An 18,148-nucleotide genomic window follows, 5' to 3' on the forward strand; every position below is an offset into this window, starting at 1 on the left:
GTTCCAGTTGCCAGATAAAAGAGAGAAGGAGATGAGTGGAAGATTCCTGGGGATTAAGCTGAGTGTGGAAGCTGTGCTCTAGCCCACAACTGGCTGTGGGAGCAAAGGGAGAAACAGGGACACATGATGGTGTGCTCGTGTGTGCACACACACCAGGAGGAGGGAGCTCCGCATCATTTCCTTTTTGGGCTCATTTCCCTCAGGGTGCATACAGCCTCCTGGAGGTGATATAGTGGTGGATGCTTTCAGGACCTTTTAGCTCTGATTGCTGCACTCCAGGGTGACACCTGGTGGGAAGGAGTTCACTGGAACCAGCTTGGGTCTCGGAAAAAGGCTTGGGTGAGGAGTGATGGGGAATGGGGCCACGAGCCACAGAAAGGTGTTGACACAGTCACTCAAGTTTGTTTAGTTGCCGTTCACTCTTTCCCCCTCCGTACTACATCACCCGTCCCCTGTCTGCCCGCCAGTCTGGTCTAAAGTCAAAGCATAGGATGATGGGTCTTGTCCAGTTCAACTCAGGGAAATGCAGAGAAAATCCCACCTTACCACTTTGAGGAAGCAGGGCATCAGTTTGTCTGAGTGCATTGGGGAAGAGAGCAGAAGGCAATTGACCTTGATTCAGTCCTTACTATTTGACCTTAATTCAGTCCTTACTATGTGCCAGGCATGAAATGCATGTTTCTTATTCCAGCCACCTTAGGTGAGTAAATTAGTATCTGCCTTTCTTAGATGAGAATTTTTTTTCCCTTTTGGTGGAAAATGGGGTCTCGCTATGTTGCCAAGGCTGCTCTCGAATTCCTGGGCTCAAGCTACTCTCCCACTTCTGCCTTCCTAAATATTGGGATTACATACGTGAGCCACTGTGCCTGGCCTCAGATGAAGAAACTATTATAAAGCTAATAAGAAATGGAGGGGTTTTGTGCCTGTCTGTATAACCTCAAAGCCCCCCAGACTGAGAAACAGATGTAGAAACAGCACAGGGATGAATATATAAGAAATTAGGGAGAGAATAAGGCGGGGCGCAGCAGCTCATGCCTGTAATCCCAGCACTTGGAGAGGCCAAGGCAAGAGGATTGCTTGAGCCCAGGAGTTCAAGACCAGCCTGGGCAACATAGTGAGACTCTGTCTCTACAGAGAAAAAAAAAAAAAAAAAAAAAAAGAGAGAATTGGCTTGCAGTGTGGCAACATCACTATCCTAATGACATACAGAACGGAACAGAATTTGCTTTTACCCCAGACTCATCCCTGCCCTTTGTCAGGAATCTAAGACCTTCTGCCTGTCTCCACACTGCCCTCGTCGGTCTAAGATTAGCTAAGTTTGCCCTTTTATACTTTAGACTGCATGTGTAAGCATCTATGAGACAGAGGGGACTGTGCCCAGATTTTGTGGCACCAGCTTCCTGTGGGCTCTCAGCCTGGCTTGTCAGAGCCCAACCCTCTTTGCCCTTTCCAACAGTCCCGGTGGGTTTGGCTGGGCTAGTCATCCACAACCCTCGGGCTTTTTGGAACAAGCAATATGTTCCTTTAGAGTTGGAGGCAAATAAACTGAACATATGAGTGTGTTATTCCAGGCCCCTCGGGCTGGGGGCAGAAGCACGGAGGGCAGGCATATGGAAACCAGGCAGTGTCAAGGCCGGCATTCACTGCCTTCGCCTTCGCGTGGAGTGCCCCTCCCACTCACTAACAGCTACCGTCCATGGACTGCTTCTTATGTGCTTGGTAGTTTCTCACTTCACTCTGATTAGCTCCATTGTACAGATGAGCAATCTGAGGCGAGACAGGCTAAGAACCATGACCAAGCTTACCTAGTTAGTAGGCACGGAGTTGAGACTTCCACTTCAAATCCCATTCCAACCCTTGTTATCTAACTTTAACTTTTCTAATTCTAGACTCAAGTTCCTTTTTTAGCAATCCCTGACAAGAATGGGTTGCAATGTAAGAATATGAGAACTAAAATATTTTCAAGGTTAACGAAAAGATACGTATGAAATAAATTCACACAGGTTAGCATTTCCCACAAAGGGAATTCACAAGTGGGAGGGGATGACAATAAATTCCATTCATGTGCGACAGTTTTTTTTTTTTTTTTTTGCCAAGTACAGATAATCTGTGTAGATGAAACATCTATTATATATACATCAATATGAGTAAAGCAATGTTTTTGTAAGTTTTGTGTGATTACAATATTCTACTCTGATCATGCCTGTTCAATCTTCAATTGCAGGGGATCTTGTCCTAAACTAAAATAAGTGCAGGACATTTTCCTGATTAACTTTAGAAAAGAGCTCACCCCTGAGTTTTCTGATGCCTATCTCAATCTTGAAAAGCATCCTCAAAGATGACTCTGTGGGCCGGGTACGGTGGCTCATGCCTGTAATGTCAGCACTTTGGGAGGCCAAGGTGGGCAAATCACCTGAGGTTAGGAGTTCGAGACCCACTTGGCCAACATGGTGAAACCCCATCTCTACTAAAAATACAAAAATTAGCCAGGCATGGTGGCACACGCCTGTAATCCCAGCTACTTGGGAGGCTGAGGCAGGAGAACTGGTGGAACCCGGGAGGCGGAGGCTGCAGTGAGCCGAGATCGCGCCACTGCACTCCAGCCGGGGCCACAGAATGAAACTCCGTCTCAAAAAAAAAAAAAAAAAAAAAAAGATTCTGTTACTAACATGTGTAATGTGTTCCTCTGCCCCCCCAACTTCTTTTCCAGAAACATTCTTTTCGCTGATTAACCTCACCCATCCTTTTCTGCTTCCTTAAGAGAACACAAACAGCTGGCATTTCTCTATAGATGAACATTCCCCTGAAAATTAAACCCAAAAGGAACAGTCAGAGCAGATCCTTCAGGCCCCACTGTTTTATTCTTTAACGGCTGCTCCCTTGTTTCTCTGTTAAGCCAGGTACCACTGCTTGGTGAGAAGTGCCTCCATCAGTCAAAAATAGATGGAAATTTGTATAATCAAAGAAGGCTTTCAAACTGGGTTCCTTGGAGTCCTTGGGGAACCCAAGGAGATCCTTGAGAGGGTGTGGGGGACAATGGCTCTGGGTACATGTGTGAGCTTAGCCGGCTTCAGGTGGAGGCAAGTCTACTTTCCTATCACGTACCTATAATAAGGTTGTGCTGGAATGAAAATGTTCGATAGCTACAAAGAAGTTTAAAAGTCGCTGTATACAGAATGCAAGCCCCTTCCAGAAGTTTGGAACGGAATTGTTGCCTCAACTCTAAAACAAGGGGAATATCCTTAACCAACACCCCACATGACAGTGAGAAGTCATTATAAAATGATCTTGCAAAGTGAGGGGTGGCCAGGAAAGTAGCAAGTCAACGGCGACAGTAACGCCACGATGGTGAGCATGATGGAAGTGTTGGGGATGGCAATTCCATCTGACCGCATCCTCCTGAACGCCTGAGGCTGAGCTCGGCCATAATGACAGAGGGACTCTGGCTGTCAAACTAGGTCAGGCTTGCACCAACATGGAAGGCATCAGGGTGAGAGCCTGGCAGATCAGGAGCGACTGCTACCAAATATTTGTTTTTGCTTTAAAAATCAACTCCCTCCCCTTCTTTTATGACTATGTCCTCTTAAAGCCTATTTGCTACCCGTTGAGATTCACACTGTATGCATAAAAAACATCAGATAATACCGTTATCTGCACTTCTCACTGAGTATTATTAATGTTTCCTTTTTATAAAAATTATGGATACTTGATTCTTACCTCATTTTTTTAAACTCTAAATTCCTGAAAAGCGGGGTCTAGCTTCATTAATCTCTGTACCCCTGCCTGAGAGTACCTAACATGGAATCTTGCTTATGGAGCGAGCACTCAATAAATATTTTTGAATAAGTGGTTCTCTGTCCCATTATTTGGGAATTGAGCTGCTGCCCAACAAAATGGACATGCATGGATTTTAAATTACTTTTAATCCAAATGAGTGTTAATTCTGTTTTCTATTTTTTCCTTTCTGTCCAGGACAACCACACAGAACCCCAAACAGGTGGCCCAGAAGAGTAGCTTTCCTGGTGTGGAGGGACACGTAAGGACAAACAACCTCTGCTATGCCAATTTCCCCTTTCATCCTGATGATAGGAGAACGTGGAAAACAAATATCGTGGCAACTGGACTAGCATGGTGCAGTGTGCGTCTAAGAGGTGCTAACGACCTGTCCACCTGGGTTTCCCTACTCCACTCACCTATCCACCTGGGTTTCCCTACTCCGCTCCAGGAATCGTCAACTAATATAAAAACCCAGGCAGCCAGGAAGTCACCTGGTGGCTGATGTGTCACAGTTCCAGGTATTTATTTCCAGCTTACTCTTGCTGTGTAAAAACACACACTGTCTGATATAAGTTCTGCTAGTCTGCCATGAAGTCCGCTGCTGCTGACAATGATGATAGCAGTGATGATAATAATGATGACAACAGTAAAATCTGTTGAACACTCTGTGGCAGGCACTGGGCTGGGCCTCTTATGTACATTATCTCATTTAAACTTTACTACTGCCTTAGGAAGTAGTACTATTATGACTTCCATTTAACAAATAATCAGACCACATGCCACAGACCCAGCAAGCTAGTCACTTGACCAAGCATTCAGGGCTTCTATCGTCAAGGTGGTACTTACCTAGGAAGTACAGAGTTAGGTGGTCTGGATTTTGCAGGGGATGCAACTTTCGGTTCTGGCCCAGAGCTCCCTGAAGACCCTGGCAGAGAATCCTGTGCCGGCCCGGATTGGCTTGGAAGTATTTCCCTCGTGGAAGTCAGGAGATGCTCTTTATCTTTAACTTCTTTTTCCCGGGACTTGGCTTTATGTTCTGCCAGGAGGAGGTCAAATTGCTTTTTCCGGCCTGGGACTGCCCTCCGATGGCTTAGCGAATGTGTCTAAGGAGAAGAGAAATGAAAAGCACAGCCTCTTTGATCAGCACATAAACCTGCTTCCCCAGGCCCTCCATTTCAGAAATAGCAATTCATGGAAATTTAGAGGTGCTTGAAAAGTCAACTTCAAGGTAACAGCTCCTGTTCTGTGGCTAGGAAGAGGCAGAGACCACACGAACGCAACCATGCCCTACACTCCTGGTGTTAAGAAGCCAAAGCTTCCTCCAAAAAATGGCATAGGATGACGAGCTTCAGCGCAGAACCCATGAAAACCTCTCTGATGAAAGGCAACTGCGAGGGAATGCTAGAGTTAATCCAGGTGCAGGTGGGAGGCTCGATTCGGCCCAGACAAACAGAGCCACCAAGCAGAGAGGGCCATCGCCTTGATCCCAAGAAGCACTAGCAGTTCAGCATGAAATACAGGGCTTTGGGCGACCCAATGGCGGCCGCCTTGGGTCAGCTGTTCCCCTGGCCACCCCGGTGTGGCTGGATCAGGGGCGCGGCATATCATCCTCCCCTCCAGGGCTGCCTTTCAGGGCGCTGCCGCCGCCGCCGCCGCCGCCGCCGCTGCTCCTGCATACATTAAAACGTAGCAGGCTTTAGAACCGCCTGTGAGTGCCTATAAATACAATTTACTGTCTGGCCTCACAAGTAACAGGGGAAGCCTAGTTTTTTTTTTTTTTTTTCCTTCTTAAAAAGCCAGCCAGCTTGAGGCAGGCACTCTGCTACCATGGACGAGAAGAAAGCATTTCCCTTACAAAGAACAGCTGGGGGTCATGTCGAGGTTCCACACCCTGCCGTGTGCAGAGAGTGGCATGCAAACATTTCGACAAAGGCCCCAGCGAGAGCAGGAAGTATTTTTTATGGAAAGAGAAATACCTTGCAGGTGAGGGATCTTGTGCAAGGTTTCTTTGTCTCGGGATCCAATACTCCACAGTGTTTATTTGGGTCAAATTCTCTCTCTGGTTTAAGAAACAAACAAAAAATATAAGAAAAAAGGAGACTAAATAGGATTTGGCATTAAGACTACATTTTTTAAAAAATGCACATTTGCACCAACAAGTGAGACATTGTCAGGCAATCTGTTTTTTGTTTTTTTGTGTTTTGTTTTCTCAACCAGCTGCTAAAATGCTTCCAGAACCGCTCGGGGAAAATGGTGCTCCCCTCTGAACCCAGAGTTCCCAAGTCTAGCTTCGGCAGCAACGCCGAATGCAGCACAAGGCTCAGGGAATAGGGCGGGAGCGAGCACCGAAGGGAAGGAGAGGAGCCGTGCTGCTCTTAATGCTCTTAACGCTTTATTTTACTTGCAATGGTTCCACAGGTCCTTGGCATTTGGGCATAGCTGGCTGCAGACCAGGGAGAGCCACCTGAGACCCAACGGCCCCTTTCCTGGGCTGCTCCAGGAGTACAGACACCCTGACTCCAGCTCCTGCCTTCCTGCTAGTTTTAGCCATGTTTAAGTGGGAGATTACTCCTTGACATGTCAGAATGACCTGCCTCTCTCATGCTTGACAAAGCCCTCGGCGCAGGCTTTGCACACAGCCTTGCTGACCACAAACACCATTTACCTGATTGAGGGGCACTCTAGCAGTGTTACAGGCAGGGGCAGGGGAGAAGGCTGAACTTGAAGGTGCAGAGAGGGCAGGGCCTGCTAATCTCACAGCTGCTCCCCGCCCCCACTGCCCTGGGTCTGATGCTTCACGTGGGAATAAAACGGGGCAGGCTGCCCCCGGGGATGAAGGATGCCTGTGCGGAGAGGCCAGGCTTCCCCAGCTCCTGCCTTCCAGTTGACTGTGGACAGCTTGTGTGGAGGTTACTTCTAAGGAGCCTGCTCTTTCTATACCCATCTTGGGTCCTTCACCCCTGCCAGGAAGACAATCATGCTGTCCTCACCTTAAAAATGAGAGGATGTGAGGTGATCTCTTTTTTTCATTTTTATTTTTTGAGACAGGGTCTCGCTCTGTTACCCAGGCTGAAGTGCAGTGGTGGGATCACAAGGCTCACTGCAGCCTCGACCTCCTGGGCTCAAGCCTCAACCTCCTGAGTAGCTGGAACTAGAGGCATGCACCACCACACCTGCCTGATTTTGTTATTTTTTGTAGATACAGGGTCTCACTATATTGCCCAGGGTAGGTGATCTCTTAAGGATCTTTTGGACTTTAAAATTCCACCTCTTGGATGGCCTGTGCCGTTTCTGGAAGGCACTAAGCAAACACATAAGTCCTGCAGAGCAGGAATGACACAGCCCTCTGGGCATGTGGGTAGACTGGCAGCAGTGTTGCTGGTGGTAGAGGGTGTACAGAAATTGGTGGTACCTCCTTAAGACCCTTGAATGGCTGCAAACTCAAAAAAGGTTCCTAGCTGGAAAACTGTCTGAAATTGGTGGAGTAAACTCCGAGCATATAATAATGCTCAGATTATAACATAATAAATGAATGTATTCTATTTTCAAAAGCTTTGAGGGTCATGGGGAGGTTGCAGTGGTGTTACTGATGATGTGTACAAGAAAACTACTCTAAACCCATGACAGATTCCCTGGCTGGTTACCAAAATGCCTCCCCCCTTTTTGGTTTTTTGTCTGCCTTTTCTCTCTCTCTCTCTTTTTTTTTTTTTTTAGCTTCACTTAGAAAAAAAACCTGCTAGGCCTGGAGATGCTGGTTTGCTCGGAGCCCTCTCTGGCCAGGCTGCCTGGTGTGGTGTTTTTTCTTGGGTCTGTCAGAGTCAGGCCTGTGCCTGGTCCCACACCAGTGCCTCATGTCGACCTGGAGCTGAGCAGGCTGTTGGCTGAGGGTAGGAGCTGGCTGCCAAATGTGAAAGTGAGGCAGAAACAAGCAAAAGACCCGATGAGACAAGACAACCCACAAAATGCAAAAACAATGCGCGGCAAAAAAATCCCCAAACAACTTCAGATGGGGTTACAGGCTGGAAGCCAAGGCCGTGCTTCTGCTATGGCGAGGACCCCTCGGCCTCCAGCCACTGTGCCCACGCCTACCGGTTTTCTGGGGATGTTGCCACCACCTCTGAAGAGCGAAACCGAGCTTTCCATGCAGGAATAGCCAGGTGCTGGGGGCTCCAGCCCGAACCGTGAGGCCCACAGTGCTTAGGGAGAGCACCAGGCTCTGCCTTTCTCTCTTGACAGTGGGTGAGCAGCGCAGGCAGAGATGTGCAAGGTACAATGCCTGCTTTATTTGAATGCTTTGGGCTTGAGGGACTTTTCAGACATAATTTTTAAAAGAGTTACAGATGAAAGACAGAAAAACTAGAACTACAGACAAATACAGAGTAGACAATAAAAATTACCCACAATTCCTTGGGTGCTTAAAAATCAAGCTTAAACCGAGGACAGTTTCTCTGTCACAGGGTGGCTGTCACTGTATTTTACTTTCTCTGGCCACCATCAGGGAGTGCCCATGATGTGTGAAGAAGTTATGAAGTTTATAGCTTCTCCTGGTCTTTTGGAGAAAGTAAAAACTGCCAGGTTTAGTTCTACAGCAGATCGATCCAAAGCAAACATTACCCACATAGGGGCCTCTAACAGATAACCATCATCCCATGTGCCTCTTCCGGCACCCCAAGTGTCTGCTCAGACAACCAAGGAGTAGACCCACAAGAGACCGCCCCAGCACCCTATCGGCACTGCCAGCCCTAGCATTCCTGTTTGGGAATTCCAACCTGATTATGGGGGATAGACAGTTGTAAACCCAACTGCAGAATCAACCTGGAAACTCCTGAGGCCAAAGGACAGAGGCTGTGTGTCCCTGTGCAGCACAGCTGTTGGTGGGGCTGTCCCTCACATGCCTTGAGGCACCATGAGATCCCTGTGCGTTGTCCAGCTTCCCAGCAGTGAAGCTTCTATGGAAGCCAGGCTAGTTCAACCTGTTTGTATGATACCGATACACAGAATCACCTGCTCACAAGACCCTCGGAATCTACAGAGTAGGTCGGTGCAGAGCACCCTGCCTCCTGGGTTGCTAGGGTTAACTCCCACTAAGCACTGAACTGAGCGAGGGACTTCATCTGCCCGGGGAAGAAGAGACCTGGTTTTCCCTTGCATTTTTAGGTGGGGTTCCTGTTTGCAGGTAAACTCCGCATCCCCCTTAAAATGAAACAGACCTGCTTAATGATAAGAGCACATCACTCCTTGGTTATGGCTGCAACTCCCTTTCAGTCTAATCATGAGTCAGACCCTGATGACACTGACACATACCTGAAAGTCTCCTGTAAGGCTTGTTGCTGTTTTTGGTGCCATTTTGGTGTTTCTTGTCTATGGTGGTTGGCAGAATTCCTTTGCCATTTAAGATCTTCTCTGGTGAAGGTGGCACTGACTTGGACATCAGGACAGGCTTAATTAAAGGAGGGGTGGAGACGGCAGAGGATGAGGTGGAGGAGGCAGAAACTGCAGTAGTGGTTGTGGAGTTCATTTTGACATTGGCACCATCTGCCTTCACTAGGTTAGGAATTTTCTCTAAACTGACTACAGGAACCGGAACACTGAAAAATAAATGAACAAACACACACAATTGCCTTCTTTGATACATCTAGTCTGCTGAGGAACCATACCCGCTTATCATTATCAGAACATTTCCTTATCACTTATTTATACTCCTTCTATAAGCAAGCAGCATGAGTCCAGTTTTGATGGGAGAGAGTTCTGTGCCCTGGAAAGGATCAACAGGGGGTGCAAGGCTGGCACAGTGCCAGGGGTGGCATCAGGGCTGACTGATTACCACCCGTGCTGAGCTGTCCCCATAGATCCTGCAACTCCCCCCTTCCCGGGCCCTATAGGTTGGCCATCTCCAACACAGCACCTTAGGCAGAACAAGGTGCCTGCTGTGAAGCTCAGGAAGAGATACCGTTTGTCCCCTGAAGACAGTGTGCCACTGCTGAATCACGCCCCCTCCCCCCGCTGCTCAGCTAGTCCCCCAGCCTGGCCTGGATCAGGCCTGACATCTGCTTAGCTCCGGAGTGCTGACAGGATCACACCACAAGGAGGCATGGCTTCAGGCCAGCATGCTGCACGGCGTGCTGTCGGACGGCTTCTGGATCACTCTCACATCCTGGGGATGGGCTCAAATTGAGTGAGCCGCCATGTAGCATTATCCAATATTCCATTTTAGGCAGCTAGTTATGTAAATAGGCAATTCTCAAGGCTGGCAGGTGAGAGGATGAATTTTAAGAAGGCAGAGCACAAAGGTGTGCTTCACTCTTCAGAATCTGTCACCTTAGCCCCCTTCCCTGCTATTTCTCCTGTATGGGATGTGCATTTGATTTCTCTGCTTCTTTAATGCTGAAGGACCTGTGTCTGGGGGGCTGTGGAGAACTCCATCTCTGGGTCTTAAAAGATGAGATGAATAAGCTTTGCTTTGGTCCCTGAGCTAGATTCCCTTTCCTCCTGGCAGGAGGGGAGAATGCTAACATGGGCTCCCCAGTCATCTCTGAGCTGAGAGTGAAGCCTACTTAGCTATTTGAATGCAAAATGATCTAGAATATGGCTTTTACATTCCTGCAGACAATGTAGGGCAGGAAAGGGGCTGTTTTTGGCAGGAAAAGAATCTTATCTGTCCACATGGCTGGCTGGCTGGCTCTCCTTTCTCTAAGATTCATTCAGAGATTATTTCTTTGATCAACTTGTTCATGAAATTATTTTAGCCCCCTCTCAGCCCCTGCCCCTTTTATGACTTTGAAATAGGATCCCAGCTGTTTGTTACAGATCTTTGCCAGTGAGAAGGGCACAGAGCAGTGGAATAGATTGTGGCTGGACATTATCGACTTCTCCCTCGGACCACGTATCTTCTTGGCCTGGGGAAGGGTGACGTGGGGCTTCAAGTCCCATGTGAGGGGAAACTAGAATGACAGTTTTTTGTAACAAACCCTGCCACTGCCAATTCCGTCCCTGATCAGAGTGTCTCAATCTCTGAGATAGAGCTGAACTGCTGCTCCTTTCTATTTAATGGCAATTCTCAAAGCACTCCCATATCACTGAAGAATGGCACAAGAAACCCTTTGAGAGTGAGCACACCAAGACGCCAGACAGGTATTACCTGGTGAAATTAGTGCTGCATTCCTGATTTTTCCCAAATGATAAAAAGATGCAAAACAATGTGATACAGAATTCTTCTAGGCTTATTCCTTGACACATTTAAAAAGCCACAAGTTAAGAAATCAGGGTCCTGAAGAGAGATCTGTACACCTATGTTCATAGCAGCATTATTCACAATAGCCAAAGGTGGAGGAAGCCCAAGTGACCATCAATGGATGAATGGATAAGCAAAATGTGGCATCATTCAGCTTTAAAAAGGAAGGAAATTCTGACACAGGCAGGAGCCTTGAAGACATTATGTTAAGTGAAATAAGCCAGTCACAAAAGACAAATACTGTATAATTCCACTTATATGAGGTACCTGGAGTAGTCAAATTCATAGAGACAGAAAGCAGAGCAGTGGTTGCCAGGGAATGGGGGAAGGGAGAATGGGCATTTTTTTTTTAATGCCCGTTGAACAGCTGTATAGATTTTCAGTTCTGCAAGATGGAAAAAAAAGTTCTGGAGATTGGTTGCACAACAGTGTGAATGTACTTAATACTATTGAAATGTACATTAAAAATGGTTAATATGGTAAATTTTACGTTGTTTATTTTACCACAATTAAAAATGTTTTACATGTATAAACTAAAAAAAAATGCAAATTACAAAACTCTTACAACCTAAATTATACTTCAATAAACCTGACTTTAAAAATACAGATCAGAGGCTGGGCTCGGTGGCTCACACCTGTAATCCCAGCACTTTGGGAGGCTGAGGCGGGTGGATCACCTGAGGTCAGGAGTTCAAGAGCAGCCTGGCCAACATGGTGAAACCCCGTCTCTACTAAAAAAACAGAAATTGGCTAGACCTGGTGGCTCACGTCTGTAATCCCAGCACTTTGGGAGGCTGAGGCAGGCGGATCATGAGGTCAGGAGATCAAGACCATCCTGGCTAACATGGTGAAACCCTGTCTCTACTAAAAATACAAAAAAAAAAAAAAAAAGAAAGAAAAAAAAATGAGCCAGGCGTGGTGGCGGATGCCTGTAGTCCCAGCTACTCGGGAGGCTGAGGCAGGAGAATGGCATGAACCCGGGAGGCAGAGCTTACAGTGAGCAAAGATAGTGCCACTGCACTCCAGCCTGGGCAACAGAGCGAGACTCCGCCACAAACAAACAAACAGAAATTAGCCAGGGATGGTGGTGCATGCCTGTAATCCCAGCTACTCAGGAGGCTAAGGTGGGAGAATCACTTGAACCCAGGAGGCAGAGGTTGCAGTGCACCGAGGTCATGCCACTGCACTCCCACCCGGGTGACAGAGCGAGTCTCTGTCTCAAAAAAAAAAAAAAAAGAAAAAAAAATGTGTCAGTGGCCAGTTGTGGTGGCTCATGCCTGTAATCCTAGCTCTTTGGGAGGCTGAGGTAGGAGGATTGCTTGAGCCTAGGAGTTTGAGACCAGCCTGGGCAACATAGCGAGACCATTCTCTACAAAATAAAAATAAAAATTAGCCAGGCATGGTGGCATGTGCCTGTAGTCCTAGTTACTTGGGTGGCTGCAGGTGGATTGCTTGAGCTCAAGAGTTTGAGGTTACAGTGAGCTATCATCATGCTATTGTGCTCCAGCCTGGCAACAGAGCAAGAACCCCCTGAGCCCGCCGGCACCCCCCAAACCCAAACATATTGGCCAGGTATGGTGGCTCATGCCTGTAGTCCCAGGATTTTGGGGAGCCAGGGTGAGAGGATTGCTTGAGGCCAGATGTTTTTTTGTTTTGTTTTGTTTTGTTTTTTGAGAAAGTGTCTCTGTCACCCAGGTTGCAGTGCAGTGGCACAATCTCGGCTCACTGCAACCTCAGCCTCTTGGGTTCAAGCGATTCTCCTGCCTCAGCCTCCCAAGTAACTGGGATTATAGGCGCCTGCCATCACACCTGGCTAATTTTCGTACTTTTAGTAGAGATGGGGTTTCACCATGTTGGCCAGGCTGGTCTCAAACTCCTGACCTCAGGTGATCTGCCTGCCTCAGCCTCCAAAAGTGCTGGGATTACAGGCAGGAGCCATTGCTCCCGGCTGAGGCCAGGTATTTGAGACCAGCCTGGACAACACCGTGAGACCATGTCTCTACAAAAAAAAAAAAAAAAAAAAAAAAAAAATTATAAACAAGCTGGGCATGTTGGTGGACACACATAGTCCCAGCTACATGCGAGGATGAGGCAGGAGAGTCACTTGAGCCCAGGAGTTTGAGGCTGCAGAGAGCTAGGTCTGTGCCTCTGTACTCCACCTCAGGTGACACAGTGAGACCCTGTCTTGGAAAAAAAAAAAAAAAATTAGAAGAATCTGTTCGGTTCAAAAAGATTTATTTATTTAATTTCTCACCCTTGTTCTGATCTGTTGACTTTTATTTCTTTCGGGAAAAAAATCAAACTTCAAGTGTTGATATGAACACATGGACAGCTAGCAAGAAGAGAAGGTGCTCTAGTACCTGTGCAGCCTTCTCTGATGTATTAATATTTCTTTGTGAAGCCAAGTTAGTTCAGGAAAGGAAATTAGAACTTGCAAGTTCCAGATCTAGTTCTTGTTGCATGAGCTTGTACGAGTTAACATAACGCCTCTAGTTTCTGTGACAAATGCCCTATGTAGATGTTAGGCCCTTAGGCCTTCGGCAGACAAAGATATGATGTCTGGGATAGAATAATCCAGAGCAATTGTACAAATGGAAATACATTTAAAAAAGCGGCTGGGTACGGTGACTCACGCCAGTAATCCCAGCACTTTGGGAGGCTGAGGCGGGTGGATCACCTGAGGTCAGGAGTTTAAGACCAGCCTGACCAACATGGTGATACCCCGTCTCTACTAAAAATACAAAATTAGCCGGGCGTGGTGGCGCATGCCTGTAATCCCAGCTATTTGGGAGGCTGAGGCAGGAGAATCGCTTATACCTGGGAGGCGGAGGTTGCAGTGAGCCGAGATTGCGTCACTGCACTCCAGCTTGGCAACAGAGCGAGACTCCGTCTCAAAAACAAACAAACAAACAACAAAAACAAGCCAAGCAGCCCTCAAATGCTCATAGCACAGTCTGCATTTCTCCTCTAAAGTCAATGTCCAGCTCTGAATGTGCTCCTTAAGGAAGCCCCACGAGCACAGGTGCACCAGGTCCCAACATTTGGAACTGTGCCAGTTGACTCATCTCTTTGGTGACACTCCTTCCCAACTGTGTGTAACTGAGCTTGGGCCAGGCCAGCTAATGTCTGTGACTGTCTTCTAATTTGGAATTTTTTCCACTTTATAATAAGTGTGGCCCATTCATACTCTACTGTCAATGCTTCCAGAACTCAGCTGGATGTGAAATTGGAGCCCATCAGAAACAGGAAAGACAGCCTCACGTGCAGTCCTCTGGATTGAAGAATGGGAAGCATTGGGGAAAAAAGTCTGATCAAGAATGTTTCAAAGATTTCAAAGACCAGGTGAGTCAGTAAGGGGCTGGGTCACTGAGTGAACACCTCTGATGTGAGGTAAAAGGACTCGGCAGAAGGAGAGAAGGGAGACTGATCTCTTTTGGGTGTGTTCTAAGGGTGTTCATTAGCTAATGGAGAAGGGCTTAGAAGAGCAAAGGAGAAGAACCTGGAGCTGTCCCTGATACTTTTTTCTTTGGTGTCCATTCTCTCCCTCAAAAGCTTTGGGCTTTCTCTCGAAGGGAACCTGCCTTGGCCTGGACTGAGAAGACACAGAAGCGGGCAGCTGAGTGATGGTGGGAAAGGCATTTGACCTTCCCATCCTCTTCCCCAGTATACACGCTAGCCATCAGGCCAGTCTTTCTTTATTACAGCTGGCAACAGCCCCAAGGTCCTGAACTGAGAGAGGAAAGGAGGAAACGGTCACAGGACAGTGCCACAGAATCTGGAAAGCCAATCCCAGAGATGATCCTTTTTGAGCAAAAACATCCAGCTGAAATAAGAGCCTATTAAGATCCCCAGCCCCCACCTCCCATACACACAGATCCCGCATGTGCCTATGCTGCAGCGACAGTGCAGTCACAGGGAAGCCGGCGTCTCAGAATTGTCCTCTGCTTCCTCTCACTGTCCCCGTATGCATTCCCCTCACTTCCTCTGCTGTCACCTTCCCCAGCCAGGAAAGTGTCCCAGCCTTGGGCATGCCCCTTCCAGATGGCTGTGGACCCTGAATGACAGGTTTGACTTTTTTTTCCATTTGGAAAGAAGCCAAAAGGTTCTAGCCCCTGCTTTCACAGTATGGGCATCTCCCATCTTCTTTGTGTCTAATCACAGTAACGCAAACACCTCCATGTGCAGGTGGTAAGACCTGGGAGGGGGTGGTGAGTTGGCAATAGCCTGATGGGTGACTCAGCAATTTATTACGCTGTTTGCTTAGGTGACAAACAAGCCTGGCAGTTACCCCCGAGCTCAGCCAAAGCCCTTCAAAGTTCCTTTCCCTTCAGTCTAAAGGATGCATGTGCGCACTTCCCAAAGTCGCACAATTAGTTGCATTTATCAACTCACGATTGTCCTTTATTTGTGGAGCAGTGTTTGAAAGGGAAAGATGAGTCTCCACTCTTTCCCTGCTGCTTTCATAATGCCTGTTTTGTTCGCTTGGGATGAACTCTTTCAGGGAGCTCAGGGCTGCAGCCTGTTCCCCTGCTGTGTCTAATATACTGGGAGTAGTTCTCTCCTCATCATCTCTGCACCTCTGTCTCGGTCCTGGGAAAGAAACCCAATGCCGAGAACACCCTCCCTCATCCCCCTTGCTACATGGGGGCGATATCTACCTCTGTTTCTTTTGTGCTGCTTTAGTTGCCCACGTCTTCTTCCTTTGTGCTTGGCCTGTCTGAATTTATCTTTCTAGATCAAGGCGGGTCCTCTGGCTTTAAGAAACATGGTTCTCTTGGCATCAAGTAGATTCCCCTCCCTGCCCAGTGATGTCTGCAAAAGAACAGAGGTGGAGACTCATGACGGTGCCATTGCAAGAGCCACCAATGTGCCGCAGGGCCAGCTGCCCATTTGCCAGCTACGCTTTCCTGGTGATCATGATCTATATTCTTTGATTATCAACAGATATGCCTTAAGAGAATGGTTCAGAATGTCTCTAGGTCTGCAGAAATTATTGCCAGCCCTTCTTCACTTACCAGAGCAGGGTAAAGATGAATTTGACAGGCAGGAGCCTGAAGACATATGGTATTTGTGCTGTGGGTTTTGTGTGTGATGAGAGTTCTCAGCTGTCTGATTTCCTCCACCAATTCCTTTGACAAAAGCCTATGTGCTTATGCTGCTGGCCTGGCAGAATTCTGAGAATCTCTGACTCACTGGCAGAGCCTTAGAAGGGCCACATCACCCAGCCTCTTGGCTTCCAAGCAGTGATAGCATTAAGTCATCCCCAATAAAAAGGAATTTACCCTCTTTTAAAATGCCCTTGGAGAAGGAATTCAATTTGGCTCTCTTCAATGTATTTTGGCAGCTACTATGAGGAAATTATTTATATCCAATCTAAATTCTTTAAGTTGAAGAAATACTTAGGAGATTCTAGAAGGCTGAGGGACAGGCAATCACTAAGAATCAGGGTAAATAACAGAGTCACAAAGTCCTACTACCGTGGTATGACAGATACAGTTGATACTGCATAAATCCTGACAAGTGAATAAATGGTATTTTTGAGTGTGCGTCTGGAAAAATATTGGGAAAACTTTCAGAAAGCCTGTCTGTAAACACCTTTAGCAAACGGAAAACAGGTATTCAACCACAGAGCATGGTAAATAAGAATATCTGCCTGACAAATCTAATATTATCCTGTGGCTGAGTGTCAGGCCTGGTAGTTAGAGAGGAGGCATAGTGTCTAATCTCTCCTGGCCTTTGCACAGTTTTGGATTCTCTCCCACATAACACACCTTCAGTAAACTGGGGAAATGTGGTCAGACCACACAGTTATCGGGTGAGTGGTCTTGGCAGCAGAGACAAAAGAAAAATGGGTTAGCAGGGCTCAATTTCAGCCTACAGTGGTACCGTGCAGAGCTCGACAGGGACCCGCTGCCGGCCAAGAAGGTCATAGTGTCTTCATCAGTGACTTGGATGATGGGCCAAGACTTTGCTCCTCAATTGGGTTAAGAGATGATTAGCTGCTGAGAAGAATGATGTGGGATTTCCTCCTGAGTCAGTTAGGCGGGAGGAAAAATGAACAAGCTGACTTGGAAGAATTGTAAAAATGGCCAGAAGCAAATCAAATAAAATCAGGGAGAACAAGTACGACTGAATTGAAGGTCTGTGCCTTGTCAATATTCTGGCAAATTTATAGAATGCGGAGTGTTGGAAGATAGTTTAGAAGGCTTAGAAATATAGACTTTCAAATCAGACCAACCTAGACTCAAATCCTGCCTTTTCTGTTGCTGGATGCATTACGGTATCACAGCCTTCTGGCTACCTGGTTTCAGGGCCTCAGTGAGCTTATCAGGACTCTAAGAGTGAGAAAGAGGACAGCTGGCCTGGCAAGGAGTGAGTGCTGGTTTTAGTCCTGCCTTGGTGGGGTGGTCTCACGCAGTGCAAAGCCCACACAAACATATGTGGCTGCCCTGCCTAACTTATCTCAGGCCTTCATGGCTCCATGCCTCAGTTTCCTTATCAGTCAAATGAAGATAATAAGAGATATTTGAAGTGATTAAATGAGGTAATAGATACCAAGTGCTTAGCATAGTGCCAGGCACATAGCAGACTCTCAATAAACTGTAACTAAACAAAAAGGGCACAGAGGATCCCAGCATCTGCTCTCATCCACCTGATACTTGTAAGGTATATATGTGGGGTGCAAATCATGGTCACCATCAGAAAACTTCTGCTTCCTTAGTCCCTTCTGGTCCCACCGTGGAAGGAGGGGTGGACAGGGTGGAGGCAGAAGCACCAGCAGAGGGTGGGAGCAGCAGCCTTCCACATTCATGCAGAGTAGAGGACTTCTGGGTGAGGCAGTGAGGAAGAAACGCAGAACGAGGTGGGGCCAGATTCAATGGCCCTTTTCCAGGACCTGTCAGCCCTACTTCACAAGCCCACCTGCTTCTCCATCTCTAGTATTCTAGGCACTGCTTAAGCCTGGACTAGTGGTTAAAGGTCCCATCTGTATAGGACATTCTGGAAGAGGAGTAAGGAGGAACGCCAGCCTCCTCATGCACAAACATGTTGTCTCCTGCAATCCTGAAGTATGTTAGGCATTGGGGCTCTCTGCTGGTTCTAAGATGCCTCCCAGAGAAATAACTCTATGAGCCCCCCTCT

General features: G+C 47.3%; 1 protein-coding gene across 10 annotated transcripts in view; it reads right to left on the reverse strand.

The window, feature by feature from the left end:
* ATXN7L1 (ataxin 7 like 1) overlaps positions 1-18,148 on the reverse strand; it is a 270,423-nt gene that overhangs the window by 28,613 nt on the left and 223,662 nt on the right. For 9 of the 10 annotated variants that reach the window (XM_054495144.2, XM_054495140.2, XM_063668428.1 and 6 more), the window contains 3 exons: positions 9,082-9,365; positions 5,754-5,836; positions 4,624-4,880 (listed from right to left, as the gene is read on the reverse strand). In XM_054495144.2, the coding sequence (XP_054351119.1) occupies positions 4,624-4,880; positions 5,754-5,836; positions 9,082-9,365 (624 nt within the window). Of the gene's footprint in view, positions 1-4,623; positions 4,881-5,753; positions 5,837-9,081; positions 9,366-15,666; positions 15,807-18,148 lie in introns of those variants that run through there. The other variant, XM_054495145.2, reaches the window with a different exon arrangement.

This window comes from Pongo pygmaeus, chromosome 6 (assembly GCF_028885625.2).
Source record: "Pongo pygmaeus isolate AG05252 chromosome 6, NHGRI_mPonPyg2-v2.0_pri, whole genome shotgun sequence".
Taxonomy (NCBI): domain Eukaryota; kingdom Metazoa; phylum Chordata; class Mammalia; order Primates; family Hominidae; genus Pongo; species Pongo pygmaeus.